The sequence below is a fragment of the Pinus tabuliformis genome, chromosome J (assembly GCF_031772625.1).
Source record: "Pinus tabuliformis cultivar Carrire ecotype Pingquan chromosome J, CPIR1, whole genome shotgun sequence".
Taxonomy (NCBI): domain Eukaryota; kingdom Viridiplantae; phylum Streptophyta; class Pinopsida; order Pinales; family Pinaceae; genus Pinus; species Pinus tabuliformis.
The window spans coordinates 1,478,277,019-1,478,293,969 of NC_142295.1; the positions used below are offsets into that span (position 1 = coordinate 1,478,277,019).

General features: G+C 37.8%; 1 protein-coding gene across 1 annotated transcript in view; it reads right to left on the reverse strand.

The window, feature by feature from the left end:
• Window positions 1–2,577: 2,577 nt before the first annotated feature.
• Window positions 2,578–16,951, reverse strand: part of LOC149232968 (2-alkenal reductase (NADP(+)-dependent)-like) — a 161,931-nt gene continuing 147,557 nt past the window's right edge. Inside the window, exon 6 of the mRNA XM_089379616.1 lies at window positions 2,578–3,216. Within this exon, the coding sequence (XP_089235742.1) occupies window positions 2,838–3,216 (379 nt within the window). The 3' untranslated portion in view covers window positions 2,578–2,837. The remainder of the gene's footprint in view (window positions 3,217–16,951) is intronic.

The window sequence follows — 16,951 nt, forward strand, 5'->3', positions numbered from 1 at the left end:
ACTACAGTGAATTGGGAACGTAATGGCAAAGACTTTTGTATGTGGTCTAATAGTTATGGACAATAAGAAAGATCATCAACTCAAGCCTCCCATAGGGAAAGCATAGCTCAAAATCGATGGTAGGCAACCAATATTTTTGTTCATTGTGTTGATAGCTAAATAAACACCTCTCCCTGTTTTGTTGAAGCAATGTATATCTATCATTTTTCCACTCGCCATTTAATTCAATAAATTTTGTGCTCACCCTTTCAATCTCCCATTAGAGCTATCAACTAATTATTTGCTCACATTTCATTTCAATGTTGTGATTTAGCATCCCACCTAAGCTACACTTACAATGTACTTATACAAGACCATGTGGATAGATAAGAGACCAAAAAAACACTCAATATGGATACAATGTCAAATGATGAGGAAGTGTTATTAAAAGTGAGATGAGAATGTAATGATTAGAACTTACGAGCATTGTTTAATAATCATGCACAATTAAGAATAAGAGAGATGATAAACTCAAACTGCTCATAGAAAAAGCATTACTCACACTTTCTTGGAAGCAACACATAATATTCACCATCATTCCATCAACGAGAATGGCTCACTTTATTCTTTCACTACAACACTCTTTCTTAGAATCACCAACACAAATGTAGTAGAGGAACAAGAGTTAACTCACAATAACTAACATTCTCTAGACAAAACCATAGTTTCATTCCTCTTGCTCAACTTCTCGAGACCCATAAGAATCATTATATATGCAAATACAAGTAAACATTTTCCCCGTACTTCAAAGGCATGTAGAAGGGGTTCATAATAAACATGGAGGGGCCCACATAGGGGCTCTAAGGAAATGGTCAATTAGCCATCCAACATTTGGGGTACAATACAATTACTAAAATGCCATAGCCAAAACATGGACTTAGGGATATGTAACAATACTTAAAACCAACACTAGTTAATGCAATTAATGTCATAAGCATGAGCATCCAACTTTTCCTTATGCACATGTTTTTATCTATGTTACATACACACCCAACCATTTCTTTAAATTGGGCTTTTGCTTTATGCAAAGTGCACAAACATGTAATTTCCAACCATAATCATGTCAAAAAAGATACATTTTCAAATAAAATTGATGTACCTAGTTGCTAATTCATCAAGATGACTATATGATAATGCAACAACCATTTTTAAAAGTAAAATAATAACCACATAATTTCTTACAAATTAGGTTAAGATGAAAACTAAACAACAAACTTAAGCATCCAAATAAATCTTCAACCCCAAAAACCATGATAGAGCCATAAGAAATTCATTTTCACAAATCATAATCTTAGTTCTATGATGAATAAACTCAAAAATGCACGACTCTATTTAATTTTCAAACCCATCACCGAATTTTTGATTATTAACAATCTAATCCACATCTTGTTAAAAAACTTCCACAACATGGGTGAATAGAAGAACGATAATACCCAATATAAGAAGAATTATCATAATAGTAAGAATGGTCAAATTACATTGATTTGAAGACTCAACATGCTGATCTTTTATTCACTCTTTTAATTTTATTTTGAAATAGGTTAGAATCAATGAGCCCTTGGATCAATGAGATCCCTCCCTATGATCTCCTAATGGCTCTAAGACCCACCCATCACAATAAACAAATATTTTTAATTGTTTTCCTAGTTCATTTTCCTTTGTTGATTAAATATCCTGACTTAATTATAAATCATTATTTTAACTGTAACTAGTGGTATATTATAAGTGTAGTATATTTAATAATTCAAAAATCCCATCAGCATTTATAATAGCCTATTAGCACTATATTTAATTACTTTTATAAAGTCTAATTACTTTGTTAATAATTTATTTTGCTAGAGAAATCTCAATTATCATATAATGTCGTATTTATAAACCCATTTAATTTGTGCATGTTTGAATTTTTTTATTATGTAAGTGTAAATGCATGAAAGTATAATTGAAAACGTGTAAAAATATATTATACACCTTAGCAAGAATTCTAACTACAAATTTTGTATATTGCATGGTCACTGGTCATTTGCATTACAAGTAGGAATTAACATTTCCCATTTGTCGTCCTACATTGCATCCCATGGCACTTTGATGTATTACTTAGTTATGATAAATAATTGTATATTACACAGAACACATAAATTCAAATATTTGGCTAAGAAGTATTTTGATTCGTGAATTTTGTAAAATAACTTTTGTGAGTATCCAATACACCTAATTATCTCACACACTTGTTAATATTTTTATAATTAAAATATAAATGAATCAAATAAAACCAAAACATCTAAAAACACAAATTCCATCAATATAATTTTTTTATTTTAATTTTTAATCATTTAATTTTATGTCATGTATTAATTATTTTATATTAAAAAATGTACACATTAACAAATTTAAGCTTTCACTTTCATAATAAACTATACATTATAAAACTATACATTATAAAACACGTCCAAAAAAACCCAAAATAATATTAATAAAAATATATATATATATATAATTATAATTAATGAATTAAATAAAATCAAAACATCTAAAGACAGATTGCATCAATATAATTTTATTTTATTTTAATCATTTAATCTTATGTCATGTATTAATTCTTTTATATTTAAAAAATACACATGAGCAAATTTGATTTTTCAAATTCATAATAAACTATAAATTATAAAACACCCCAAAATAAAACCAAAAAATAAAAGCATATCGTTCAAAACTCCCCCAACATGGAATGAAAAAGGACCTATCACCTCACTTAAAATCCTCATCTAGTTCTTCATAATTGCAATTATTTTGACTTTCCATTATTCATTACTAATGCGCACAACCTGCTTTCCAATGTTTTTACCTTCAAATAAACCAACCAGAGCAGCTGGTGCATTCTCCAAACCCTCAGCAATATCTTCGAGGTAAGTTATTTTTCCTTCTTTTAGGTAACCCTTTACCTTCTCCACAAACTGAGGGTACCTCGCCCAATAATCAAGGATAACGAAGCCTTCCATCCTAAGACGCTTCATTACCACATGCGTCAAGTTTTTAATACCTTGGCCTTCCTCCAGATTATATTGTGAGATCATCCCACAAGCAGCAATACGGCCATGGTTGTTCATATTTTCCAGAACTGCGGCAAGCATCTCACCACCCACATTCTCAAAATAGATATCAATCCCGTTGGGCAAGTACCTGGGAATAAGTGAAACAAAAATTTATCAATGTGCCTATTAGTATATGAAAGTTTAGTTCCGAAATCTCCTTACCAATCAGTCAATCTAAATTGATTTGAATACATCTCAATGTAAAAATACAATCATGCTACCAATCAGTCCATCTAATCAGTCCATCTAAATTGATTTGAATACATCTAAATGTAAAAATACAATCATGCTATCAACCAATCAATCTAGATTGGTTTGAATATAATTAAAAGCAGAAATACAATCATGTTATAGTTTGAATGGGTCCCACAGTTAAGAGCATATGTTTCTTCCATACATATTAGATGGGTAAGAGCATATGTTTCTTCGGTACAAATTAAATGTTCAAATCAAGAGAAAAGTAGAATATTTATCTCAGTAAACTTTAGGCAAGAGCATATGTTTCTTCCGTGAGTAAACAGTAAACATGGGTAAGGGCATATGTTTCTTCCATACATATTATAGATGGGTAAGAGCATATGTTTCTTCCGTACAGATTACATGTTCAAATCGAGAAAAAAGTAGAAGACGAAAAAGCGTAATATATTATATAAGGAGTATAATGATCAGAATACATTGCCAGACAGAAACTGCAAATGAGCTGGATAACGGACTAAAAATCCATGACAGAAAGATCCTGATAAAGAGGATAGAGATCCTCGAAAAACATAATTCTGATGATCGTACATAAAGACAGTCATTCTCTGTAGTAGGGGCCTACCAGTAGAATATTTATATTTCAGTAAACTTTAGACATCAATTGAAGGGCTACCAAAAACATATATCCAATTTGGTGTGTAACTTAATTCTGACTTTAAAATTAAATAGTTATAACTATTATTAATTAAAAATATCCGATAACAATATATAATAACAGTCTATGATGAACAACCGTCATCCAGATACACCCTTTATATTTAATTGGCTAGTTTGGCATATCACCACCCACATTCCCAAAATAGATATTAATTCCATTTGGAAAGTAATTGGAATTTAGTAAAACAAATCTTTAACAATGTCCTACATTCTCAAAATAGATATTAATTCCATTTGGAAAGTAACTAGAATTCAGAAAAACAAATCTTTAACAATGTCTTACATTCTCAAAATAGATATTAATTCCATGTGGAAAGTAACTGGAATTTAGTAAAACAAATCTTTAACAATGTCCTAATAGTGTAAGAAATTTGTATTTTTCAAATTAAAATTTTATATACAAAATATTAACTAGCATATCTCAATTGGTTTGCATATATAAAAATGGAAGCATAGGATAAAAGCAACAATAATGATAATTTCTGATTAACAAAAGCCTTCACCATCGAAAGCTCCTACACTCAATACATTCAATTATTATTATTATTATCCAATTTTAAGGTCATGGATGAGACCCTCTTGTTTGTAGAACAAAGGACCCACCTACACCAAATTGATGTATGAGACCCCCTTGTTTGTAGGACAAGAGATCCACCTCAGCACAGCGATTTGACTGCTAAGTCTACAAAGGCATACATACTCTACCCCTTTGGTTTTGAACCTGTGACCTCTTAAGAGGAAACATATGCTCTTAACCATTAGGCCCACTCAAGAAAAACAACAATAATGATTCATAATCAAAAACTCCTACAACAACCATAATAATCTCTCGTTAACAAAAACCTTCATAATCGAAAACTTCGCCAAAGGAAAGAAAATATATAACATGGTTATCATTCAAATGGAAGTCTAAAAAGGAAATACCGCCTAAAAGTCATCCGATTGTAATCTTGTAATCTTGTGCATGGTCCTATGTAAAAATGAATTTTCAAAATCTGAATGATTTTGAATAAAAATAAATTAAAAAATACATGGAAAAAAACCTTCAAGATGCATAGCGCCATTTTCACACCATTATAACGTCAGTATCATTTTGAGCCATTGATAAATGCGATTTAGGTAACACGAAGACTCCACAGATGTAGAAAACAAAATGAACAGATAACCACTTTACAAACGTGACAAAACTCACTTGCCTATAAGAGGTAAAAGAATCAATAATTGCAATACCAGAACACAAATATAATCATTCTAGTAGGCTTAGTGGGGAAAACCGATGTGTCGAAGATGTATTTCACCCAATGTTGACCCAAAGTACAAAGTAAAAAGAAATGATTGGGTGCGTATATGAATTTAAAAATACAAAAGAAAAAACCAATAACATCCATAAATACATAAATTCAACTCACCATCTTTTTACATATACATTAACATCAACAATGGAATAGAGGAATAATTCACAATGCACAATGTTAACATCAACAATGGAATAGAGGTATAATTCACAATGCACAATGTTACTTCCTATATATGTAATGATAACACAATTCAAAATAGGAGCTTCTTTACACACACTCAGGTCTATATACACAACAACTAGGAAAACAACCATTTTCCCAACTAATTAAGACTTAAGCCTCTTAAGAAAAACTTCCCATGATAAGTTAGGAGATTTCTCTTCTTGATAATTGCTTGTGATATACTTTTACTTTTTGGATTATGATCTTCCATTTGTTATGTTATTGTGTTCTTTTCATCAAAACAATTACCAAATAAATAATAGAAGACAAGAGACAGTATGTAGGCTTGTTAGCCAAGGCCAAAACCTCTCACTCTTTGAGAGGAAAACCTAATCATAAATTCTTCTTATAGATCTTGAATTGACGAATACCAAAACCATGACAAAGACCCTTGACTCTAGTGTCCTCCCAAGACCAAGTCACTAACCTCTTCTTCAACGGTGTTTTCCTTCTTTTGGATCTCGGCTTCCTTTCTCTTCTCGGCCTCATCTCCTTCCCTTCTTGATCTTGGCTTCCTTTGATTCTCAGTCTCTTCTTGTAGGCTTGTACAAATAAATAATAGAAGACAAGAGACACAGTATGTAGGCTTGTCAGCGAAGGCCAAAACCTCTCACTCTTTCAGAGGAAAACCCAATCAAATTTCTTCTTATAGATCTTCAATTGACGAATACCAAGACCATGACAAAGACCCTTGACTCTAGTGTCCTCCCAAGACCAAGTCACTAACCTCTTCTTCAACGATGTTTTCCTTCTTCTAGATCTCGGCTTCCTTTGATTCTCGGTCTATTCTTGTAGGCTTGTACAAATAAATAATAGAAAACAAGAGACACAGTATGTAGGCTTGTCAGCCAGAGCCAAAACCTCTCACTCTTTGAGAGGAAAACCCAATTAGAAATTCTTCTTATAGATCTTCAATTGACGAATACCAAGACAATGACAAAGACCCTTGACTCTAGTGTCCTCCCAAGACCAAGTCACTAACCTCTTCTTCAATGATGCTTTCCTTCTTCTAGATCTCGGCTTCCTTTCTCTTCTCGGCCTCGGTTCCTTCCCTTCTTCATCTCAACTTCATTTTGTTGATTCGAGGTAGCATCGGATGTGCTCTAGCCATGAAAATTGGTAGAGAGGCTAAAGCACATGAGATCTCCAAGACCCAGAAATGTTTTGGATAGATTGTACTCGGTTTGGGAGATATTAAAATAATTAATATTTTTAATGGAGTTCCTAAGTCTAAACTTGGGAAAAATAAAATATTAATGGGTATTAATATAAAATTGGGTCAGAATGTTCCAAAAGTCATGGATCAAGCCAAATCTAATCTTAGTCGTTGATTAGAGATTTAATCTCAGTCGTTGATGGACCAACGAGAAAAGTATAAGAAGAGACTTGAGGGTCAGCTGGAGAAGACACCATAATGATTAGTCATTCGATTTGCTAGAGCGGGGTTGCTAAGCAAAGTCAAGTTAGTGATCAGCAGCGAGGGGCAATGAGTACAGGACAAGAGAGGGAAAGACAGTGCCAAGAGACCAGCTTGAAGGCAAAGAGCGAGAAGCAGTAGCCAGAGCAGGCCACACAGAGCCCAGCAGAGACTGCACAGAGGCCAGAGGGACTGCATCATCCATGCAGAGAGAAGCTAGAGTGACGCAGAGGGTCCCAAAGGCTGCGCAGTGCCTTAGAGCACTGACGCAGAGGTCAAAAGGGCCAGCCCAGAGCTTCAAAGTCGCTGGAGAGGATTCGCGGGACAGGTTTTCTGAATACCTGTTTCTGAATAGAGAGGTATTGCTGCCAGTTATTTTTCTCTGTCGGATGAGCCAGTTTGGCAACCAGTTGTACTCAAGGAAATATTGCATAATAATAAACTCTCAAAATAGCTGCACCAGTTTTCCTGCATTGGGTTTTTCCGGGGACATTTGTCCAGAAACAACGATGTCACTTGTGTGTTTGGTTTCTTTCAGCTAATGATCTGTAGATGTTGAGACTGTATTGTGTTTATTTCGTTATTTATATGTTTTAAATAACTTGTTCGAATTTAACAAGTAGAAGAAATAAACCAGAAGAATACACATTAAATTTCTAACGGGTAATACTTAGAAATTTCAACATGGTATCAGAATGTGGTTGCAAATCACAAACGAGTCGAAGGCATCAGCTAAGCAGAGCATTTGCAGCATAATCAATTGTCCCGAGTGACAGAATTTGATCCATGCAGAAGTAACAGAAGAAGAGTTGACACAAAGGGACTGCAGCATCAGTCCGGGCCAGAGAGAGGCTAGCGCAGAGTTTGAGGAGGGAAGAAAGAGGCTCACGCAGAGCCACGCAAAGACCAGGAGGATTGACGCAATTGGCTAAGGGAGTTGTCTTGCCAGTGCCGAGATTGCACAGAGCCTAGAGGCTCAATCCTTCAGTTGTTGGGGCATAGGAAGCTGTGGGCAGTTTGCGGGAGCGAAGCTGGTGGGGTACTGTGGGCAAAACAGTACCTAACAGGGCAAAACCAAGGTAGGAGGAGTTGCTACCGAGGCGGATTTCTAGCCAAGGAATCTGGATCAGTGTTGCGAGTGCATAGATGATCGGAGAGGGGCGACTTGACGATTGGTAGAAGGATTTCCAAGAGGGAAATCGGGACTCAGAGGGAGTCTAGCAAAGAAATTCCAGGCAGGAAGTAGAGAGACTCAGCAGGAGTTGAAGAGAGAACTTCCAGAGGGAAGTAGAGAGACTCAGAGGAGTCGATAGAAGAGCAGAGAGATGGCCATGAATGGGCTGAGGGATCAGGACAGGCTAGACGGGGTGTCCAACTTTGTGGTCTAGAAGGTCGTGATCCTGTCCATTCTAGATAGACATCGCATCAAGGCCTTCGCCTTGAGAACAATGGTGATCCCAGTTGACCCGGATGATAATGAAAAGTACGAGGAGGCAATGTCCAAGGTGAAATGCATCATCCTTGATGGGGTCAAGGATCATGTGGTGCAACATATTGCTGAGAAGGAGACGGCAAAGGAAATGTGGAGCGGCTTGAAGAAATTGTACCAGCATACTTCTGTGCAAAGGAAGATGTTACTTGAGAATCAATTGCGTCATACCAGATGCAGAAGGGGGAGCAGATAGATCACTTCCTCGGTCGGTTGAAGGAGATCCGTGACCAGCTAACTTCCATAGGGGCCACGCCGGATGAGGAATTAATGGTGAGGACCGCACTTAACGCAGTTTCCGAGGATTGGGAGGTATTTGTCCAAAGCATAATGGGTAGGTCGAGTCTTCCAGATTAGGAAGAACTATGGGCGGCTCTTCATCAAGGAGAGATCAGATGGCTGACCAAGGCAAGGAGTAGCAGCAAAGGGGTCAAGATCAAGGAGGAGGAAGAAGAGGATGCGGCTCTAGCATCTGCAGGAAAGCAGGAGAAGAGGAAGAAGAAGGACCTCTCCAAGGTCAAGTGCTTCCATTGTGGGGAACTGGCTCATTTTGCGAACCAGTGTCTGAGGAAGAAGAGTAAGGGAGAGGTTTTTGACTCGAAGGCAGCGCCAGCGAAGGCGGAGAAAGAAGTCAAGGAGGATGACGATTGTGCCATGAGTGCTCATGTGCCACTTGAGAAGAAGTGGGGAGACATCGAGTTGTAGTCAGGAGTACTACAGGCGATAAGGGGCCTTGCTACGGGAGCCCCGAAGAGTAGTAGGACTTGGGGATGTCGGTAGAGACGGATGCAAATGGAGCGGCAGATAATTCTATAGTGCAAGAGTCCCCGGACAGTGCGAGGCTAGCAAGCTGCAATAGTGTGAAAGGCACGGGATTGTTGCAACGGTGTAGGATGGCACAAAGAGATGTGCAACGTTGGGAGATGCAGGGAGTTGTTGCAGCAACACAGAGGTCAGTAGAGCGAGCACTTGTTAGCGGCAGAGGGAGCTTCAGCATAAAGAGTGTTTTTAGCCTGACAGGGATGTCAGAAGTTGGGTGGATCAGTTACTTACTTCTCAGTAACTAAGTTGCAATGCAGTAGCAATATGCAATAGCACGATGCAGCATGATGAGGGGATGCAGTGCTGGGAGGATGGACCAGCAGCAGCACAGATGTAGAGGGAGTAGTCATACGGATGTCGCAGTGGCAGTGGTAGGGCCATGGGCAGCAGTACAGGATGCAGCAATGCAGAGGATGTTGGGCGGGGAGGCCTAGCATCAGCACAGGGACCAATGCTGGATAATCAGTGTGATACTCAATGTGGAGTATTACTAGAAAACATTCCTCGCTAAGAGGGAGTGTTGATTTGGGGTAGCATCGAATGTACTCTAGCGATGAAAATTGGTGGAGAGGCTAAAGCACATGACATCTCCAAGTCCCAGAAATGATTTGGACAGATTGTACCCGATTTGGGAGATATTAAAATAATTAATATTTTTAATGGAGTTCCTAAGTCTAAACTTAGGAAAAATAAAATATTAATGGGTATTAATATAAAACTAGGTTAGAAGGTTCCAAAAGTCATGGATCAAGCCAAATCTAATCTTAGTTGTTGATTAGAGATTTAATCTCGGCCGTTGATGGACCAACGAGAAAAGTATAAGAAGAGGCTTGAGGGTCAGTTGGAGAAGACACCAAAGTGATCAGTCATTCGATTTGCTAGAGCGGGCTTGCTAAGAAAAATCGAGTTAGTGATCAACAACGAGGGGCAGTGAGTACTAGACTGAGAGGCAGAGACAGTGCCAAGAGACCAGCGCAGAGGCAAAGAGCGAGATGCAACAGCCAGAGCAGGCCACACAGAGCCTAGCAGAGACTGTGCAGAGGCTAGAAGGACTGCGTCATCCACGCAGAGAGAAGCTAGAGTGACGCAGAGGTTCCCAGAGGCTACGCAGTACCTCAGAGGGCTGACGCAGAGGCTAGAAGGGCTGACGCAGAGCTTCAAAGCCGGTGGAGAGGGTTTCATGGGACAGGTTTTTGAATACCTGTTTCCGAATAGAGAGGTATTGCTGCCAGTTATTTTTCTCTGTCGGGTGAGCCAGTTTGGCACCCAGTTGTACTCAAGGAAATACCGCATAATAATAAACCCTCAGACTAATTGCACCGGTTTTCCCGCATTGGGTTTTCTCGGGGACATTTGTCCAAAAAAAACGGTGTCACTTGTGTGTTTGTTTTCTTTCCGTTGATGATCTGTAGATGTTGAGACTGTATTGTGTTTATTTCGTTATTTATATGTTTTAAATAACTTGTTCGAATTTAACTAGTAGAAGAAATAAACCAAAAGAATACAGATTAAATTTCTAACAGGTAATACTTAGAAATTTCAACACATTTGATTCTCGGTCTCTTCTTATAGGCTTGTCACCCTACCACAGAAACCCTATATTGTCTTTGCTTCCTTTGTAGTCTCTACAAGAGAGAGACTTCTTGCACCTTGACTCGGCTTCTCCTAGCGAGGCTTTATACCCAATCAAAACACCTAAAAATGAGTTGCTCCTTCGACTTCTTTTGGAGGACAAGCTAACCCAAAAACAATGCTTGGCTATCTTCACTATCCTTCCTCTTTGTTGCGCTAATATGGAGGCTTCTTCTTCGCACTTCTTTCTCAACTTGCTTCACCAAATTCAATGTCTCCAAATGAGGCCAAGTAAGGGTATATATACAAGTTTGTTCATGACCTCTAGGCCGACATGATCTCTTGGAGGGAAGCCGACTTCATCTTCTAGATACATCTCTTTGTTGTAGGCTGACATCATGAGGGCTAGTGACAAGGTCTTGGAGGATGACTTTACATAGAAAGTGTGAAACTTTACAATGTGTAACATGACTTCATTACATGACAATGACTCATTTATTCTTTTATGTCTAGATGACAAAATTCCTAAAGGCTCTCAATGGGAGCCTTGACTCAAAAATAAAATCTCTTGGTCATGAAACCCATGATGCAAGCAATACAATAATTATTTTTCTTATTTACATTTCTTATATAAAATCACAATTACATGTCATTATGAAGACCAAACCTAGTTACACTTTTCAACACTCTCTCTTAACTAGGGATGTATTCATAATAGTACTTGGTCATTCTCAATCTAAAGAATTTCTCATAAGAAGAATCGGATTGGTAACCTACCTGTTTAGCATCATATCAACCAACATTGTCACATAGCAAGGCCTTGACTAACAACTCTATCTCTCCACAAGATCTGAGCTCAATGTTGGCGAGACCAATGATTTATAGACACTCTCATCATTCTCTCTCGGAACATACCCCACCCAGGTTCTTAGGGTGTGTTCCATTAGGACTATTCTTATCTTGGATTCCCAGTCCTCAAAGAATATCGGTCCTCCACGACTACTCTTATCTTGGATGCCCTATCTCATCCTCAAAGAGTATCGGATGCCAAATGATTACCCAATCCTCTCATTCTGTCTTCCCAAGTGAAGACTAGAATGATGTGTCTATCTCTCCCTCTCAATTAGGGAGGACATATCTATTCCAATAAAGGAATTTACTCATTCCTACACAAGGAATGTACCTAAGCTCCCTCTTGGCTTAGGAATTTTCAAGTTTCTTCCAAGTAAGAAACTTTCCAGGCTCCCTCTAAAAATAGGGATGTACAACAACTCCTCAGGTGGAGATGATGGGACAATAGGCTGCTTGAAGAACTCCTTCCTTCGATGCCATGAATTTCCTTTGACATGGAGTCTTCATCTTTTGGGACTTCTTCATAGGGCACAGACCATCCATCACTTTTATCCATGAGTCAGTCATGTCATCATTCATCTTGTCAGAAAGTGATCTATCAGTCTACATCTGGCATTGCTTCATGTTATGCTACCTTCATCATGTTATCTTCTTCGGAACGTTCTTGCATCCTTCTACATGGTTCTCTTGGAAGACATCCACAGTTCTTCCCTTTGGTAGCCCTGCATAAGCCCATCCAGATACTAGTTCATCAATAATGAACATTTAAATCATAATTACCTTTGTGATGGTATTTCATCATGACATCTTCCTGTAGGCATCAACATCCTGCATATATGTTGACACATCTCCTAAAGATATGTTTTGTCAAGGGTCTCCATCTTTTTTAGACTTCCATCAAAGTCTCCATATCTTTCTCGGAGATATCAAAGTCAAATCTTCTTGGTCTTTCGGATGTTGACTACCTTTACCATTGTTGCATGATCTCTTCCTTCCTTTCTTCACACATTTCATTCCCAGGAGCTTCAGAGTTCCTCAGTTGTAGTCAACTACCTCATACTCCATATGAGGACATATTATGTTGATTTCATCTAATAAATATGTGATTCGTGCATTCTTGCATCCCTTTGAGGGAGGAGATCCTTTTTTATCATGCTTAGATAGAGCAGTGATCCATGTTTTTTGTAACCATATGACATGACTTTAATGATATCAAGTGTGAGCATACATACCTCATTTCTTTTGGGTCATCCAGACTTCTTGCAGCTACATCTGTTGAGTGAAGGAATTTCACCCCCTTGATTTGCTTCACTGTTATGTTATCATACCATCATCCTATGAATTTCACAAGATTGAAACTCTTGAAGAAACACTTGCTCTTCCTCTTGATCGGTGAATCTTGTAATGAAGATTCCATCAAAGAATCTTGAGGATCTTGCATATACTATCCTACAAATGTTACCTTTTGACAAATGTATGAAACCCCTTTTCCTAGATGACTTCTTCCTTTTTCATAAGTATCACTTGAGCTTTCAATGAGGTTTTCCAAGGGCTATATCCTATATAGTTGACTTCCATAGGTTTTGTTTCAGACATCCATCATATTACATTTGTCATGAGCTCTTACTTCTAATGCTTCTACCATGATGCCAATCTCTAATATGATGCATCCTATCTTATTTTCAATGTTTACTATCTATAATTTACACAACATAAGAGTACCTTTTCGTGAAGAAGATTCTCTTAGTCATAGTAGAGATCTTTCACTTCCTCCTTCTTAGGCTTCTTTGTCTCAGGCTCTTCTACTTCTTCGGCAATATGGGCTTCTTCCTTATTCCTCTTGTTATTGTCCCTTTTAAGTTTAGGAAAATCTCTTCGATGGTGCCATTATTCTTGACATCCATAACATTGTACTTTAGCCATGTTCTTCTTCTTCTGAGGACCAAATTTTCCAAACTTTCCTTTTCTTCTTAACATAGCAGCATAGGCTTGATTTTGCTCATTCGTTCCCACATCTGACTTTGCCTTTATTCTGGTTTCTTCGATCTTACACAATGACCATAGATCTTGAAAAGGAGTGGCTTCTTTCTTCCCATAGATACTTGAAGTGAAGTTGACCCATTCCTCCGATAGTGCATTCAGTACTATAGTGGTCATTTCTTTGTCAAACATTATTTCACTTAGATCTTGAAGTTGATCTCTTATTTCAGAAATCCTCATAAAATATGAGGCTATTCCATTTTCCCTTAAGATCGTCAATTTGTAGAGTTATTTCCTTAGAGAGATTACTTCTCCAGCAGTACTTACGAAAAATAACTCTACCAATTTGTCATATATAGTTTTTGCAGTGTCTAATTTTGATACATATGGGATGAGAGAGTCTTTGATGGATTTATGAGAATCCTCTGAACTCTCACTTCTCCCTTCATGAATCTAGCATGTGCTTGTGTATCTTCTTTGGGAGGTTGAGTTATTGACCCTTTGATGTGGTCCATGACTTCATTCTCAATGAGATTTAGGTTTTTTCTTTCCATGCAAGGAAGTTTGCAGCCCCAACTAATTTGTCGCTTTCCTTGCAAAAAGACATTTTGATAGCATCAGATGAAGTCATAAACTTACTTGAGTATTTGTTGCTTGCTTCTTGCTTAATCTTGATGTTAATAGAGGACTACTCCTTGAAGGATTGATGAGAGAGAGCTTGCTTCACGATCCTTTTTGAATGTTCTAGTCTTACCTTCGACCTTGAAGAGCTTCCTCAGATGATGATCTCAGAAATACTTCTAGGGTTTTGGTCTTTCTTCCTACTTCCTTCTTGAAGATGATTTCAAGATTCTTGCTAGAGTAGATTCCTTCGATCTAGGGTTTCGGTATGATGAAAGTCTTGATCTCTTGCTTGGTGTCCTTTGACTTGCTTTGATCCTTCTTTGAAACTTGATTCTCATGTGTCTTCTTGATTAGATGCCCCTTCTTGACTTTAGCACCTAACCTCTGATACCATGTTGAGAAATCTAGGGCATCATAAGTTAAGAGATTTCTCTTCTTGATAATTGCTTGTGATATATTTTTACTTCTTGGATTATGACCTTCTCTTCGTTATGTTATTATTGTGTTCTTTTCATCAAGACAATTACCAAATAAATAATAGAAGACAAGAGACACAGTATGTAGGCTTGTCAACCAGCGCCAAAACCTCTCACTCTTTGAGAGGAAACCCCAATTAGAAATTCTTCTTAGAGATCTTCAATTGACGAATACCAAGACTATGACAAAGACCCTTGACTCTAGTGTCCTCCCAAGACCAAGTCACTAACCTCTTCTTCAACGATGCTTTCCTTCTTTTGGATCTCGCCTTCCTTTCTCTTCTCGGCCTCGGCTCCTTCCCTTCTTGATCTCGGCTTCATTTGATTCTCGGTCTCTTCTTGTAGGCTTATCACCCTACCACAGAAACCCTATATTTTCTTCACTTCCTTTGTAGTCTCTACAAGAGAGAGACTTCTTGCACCTTGACTCGGCTTCTCCTAGCGAGTCTCTATACCCAAACAAAACACCTTAAAGTGACAACTGCTCCTTCGACTTCTTCTGGATACCTTCGGTTCTGCTATCTTCGCACGTGGGAGGACAAACTAACCCAAAAACAATGCTTGACTATCTTCGTTATCCTTCCTCTTTGTTGTGCTGATCTGGAGGCTTCTTCTGGTGTATACTTCGCACTTCTTTCTTGACTTGCTTCACCAAATTCATTGTCTCCAAATGAGGCCGAGTAAGGGTATATATACAAGTTTGTCCATGACCTCTAGGCCAGCATGATCTCTTGGAGGGAAGTCGACTTCATCTTCTAGATACATCTCTTTGTTGTAGATCGACATCATGAGGGCTAGTGACAAGGTCTTGAAGGATGACTTTACATAGACATGTGTCACTCTTTACAATGTGTAACATGACTTCATTACATGACAATGACTCTTTTATTCTTTTATGACTAGATGACAAAATTCATGGAGGCTCTCAATGGGAGCCTTGACTCAAAAACAAAATCTCTTGCTCATGAAACCCATGATGCAAGCATTACAATAATTTTATTTTTCTTCTTTACATCTCTTACATAAAATCATAATTTCATATCATTATGAAGACTGAACCTAGTTACACTTTTCAACAATCACAACTCAAGAGTGATTGGATCTATTCCCCTTGAAAATCGATTCTCCATTTCACATTTTTGTGGGCTTTCCTATCTTACTGAGCACAAAAAGAGACCCTTGGAGTTCAAGAATAATGACAAGTTGATCAAGACTCTCAAAAAGCACATTGCACTCTAGGATTCCATTCAAGCACACTTGGCATAGTTGAAGAAGCGAGCCCTAGACTAGGAATGTCCTACCACAATAGGGGTCTAAAGCATGGCTTATGGCAAGCTAAGGGGTCAAATATAGCCAAAAGTAGGAATGTCATACACTACAAGAGGTTCAAAACATGTCATGTGACAAGACAGCCTAGAGGAGAAAAATGCACTAACTTGGAGGAAGCTCCAGACATGAAAAGTGGCAAGGGAGGAGGCTACAAGAGAAATGACCTAACTTGGATGACGCCATGTGGTAGTGGAAGCACTTAGTCAAAGGAGGTCACTTGATGGGGGATCATTCCACTTCTAGGGAGCATTTTAGTTGCTTGATCATGAGTCTACCCCTTTGTACGAGGGTCATTTAAAACATATTAAAGTGATTTTGTGGGGAGTTACACTTTGCTTGGGGGAATGCTCCACATATTTGGATGAGAGTCTTCATATGAGGTCATGCCATGTGGCATAGTTATATCATCTAAAAGCCATAGTTGTAAAAATCAACTGGTTTAAACTGGTAATTGGTCAAACTAGCCAATTCGAAACCTTTAGCTAATGATCAGGTAGAGAAATCCAGTATAGGGACCAACTAGGTTCCAAACTAGTACCAACCGGAGTTTCGAACCGATGACCTTCACATCACAGAGTGACTTAATAGTACACCCCATAACCATCAATTCTACATCCCGTGGGCAATGTTTTATTGATAATTATAATTAATAATTTTTAATTTTATTTTATTTTATTTTATTTTTGTTTCATTTTGACCTAGTCAAAATGTTAAACATGACATTACAACTTTTCAACCATATTGGGTTGGAGAGCGCCTCTCAGTGCAATCAAGAGCATGAATCCCTTTATGTATCTTCATGTTGGTGGTATTAATTGTTGATTGTT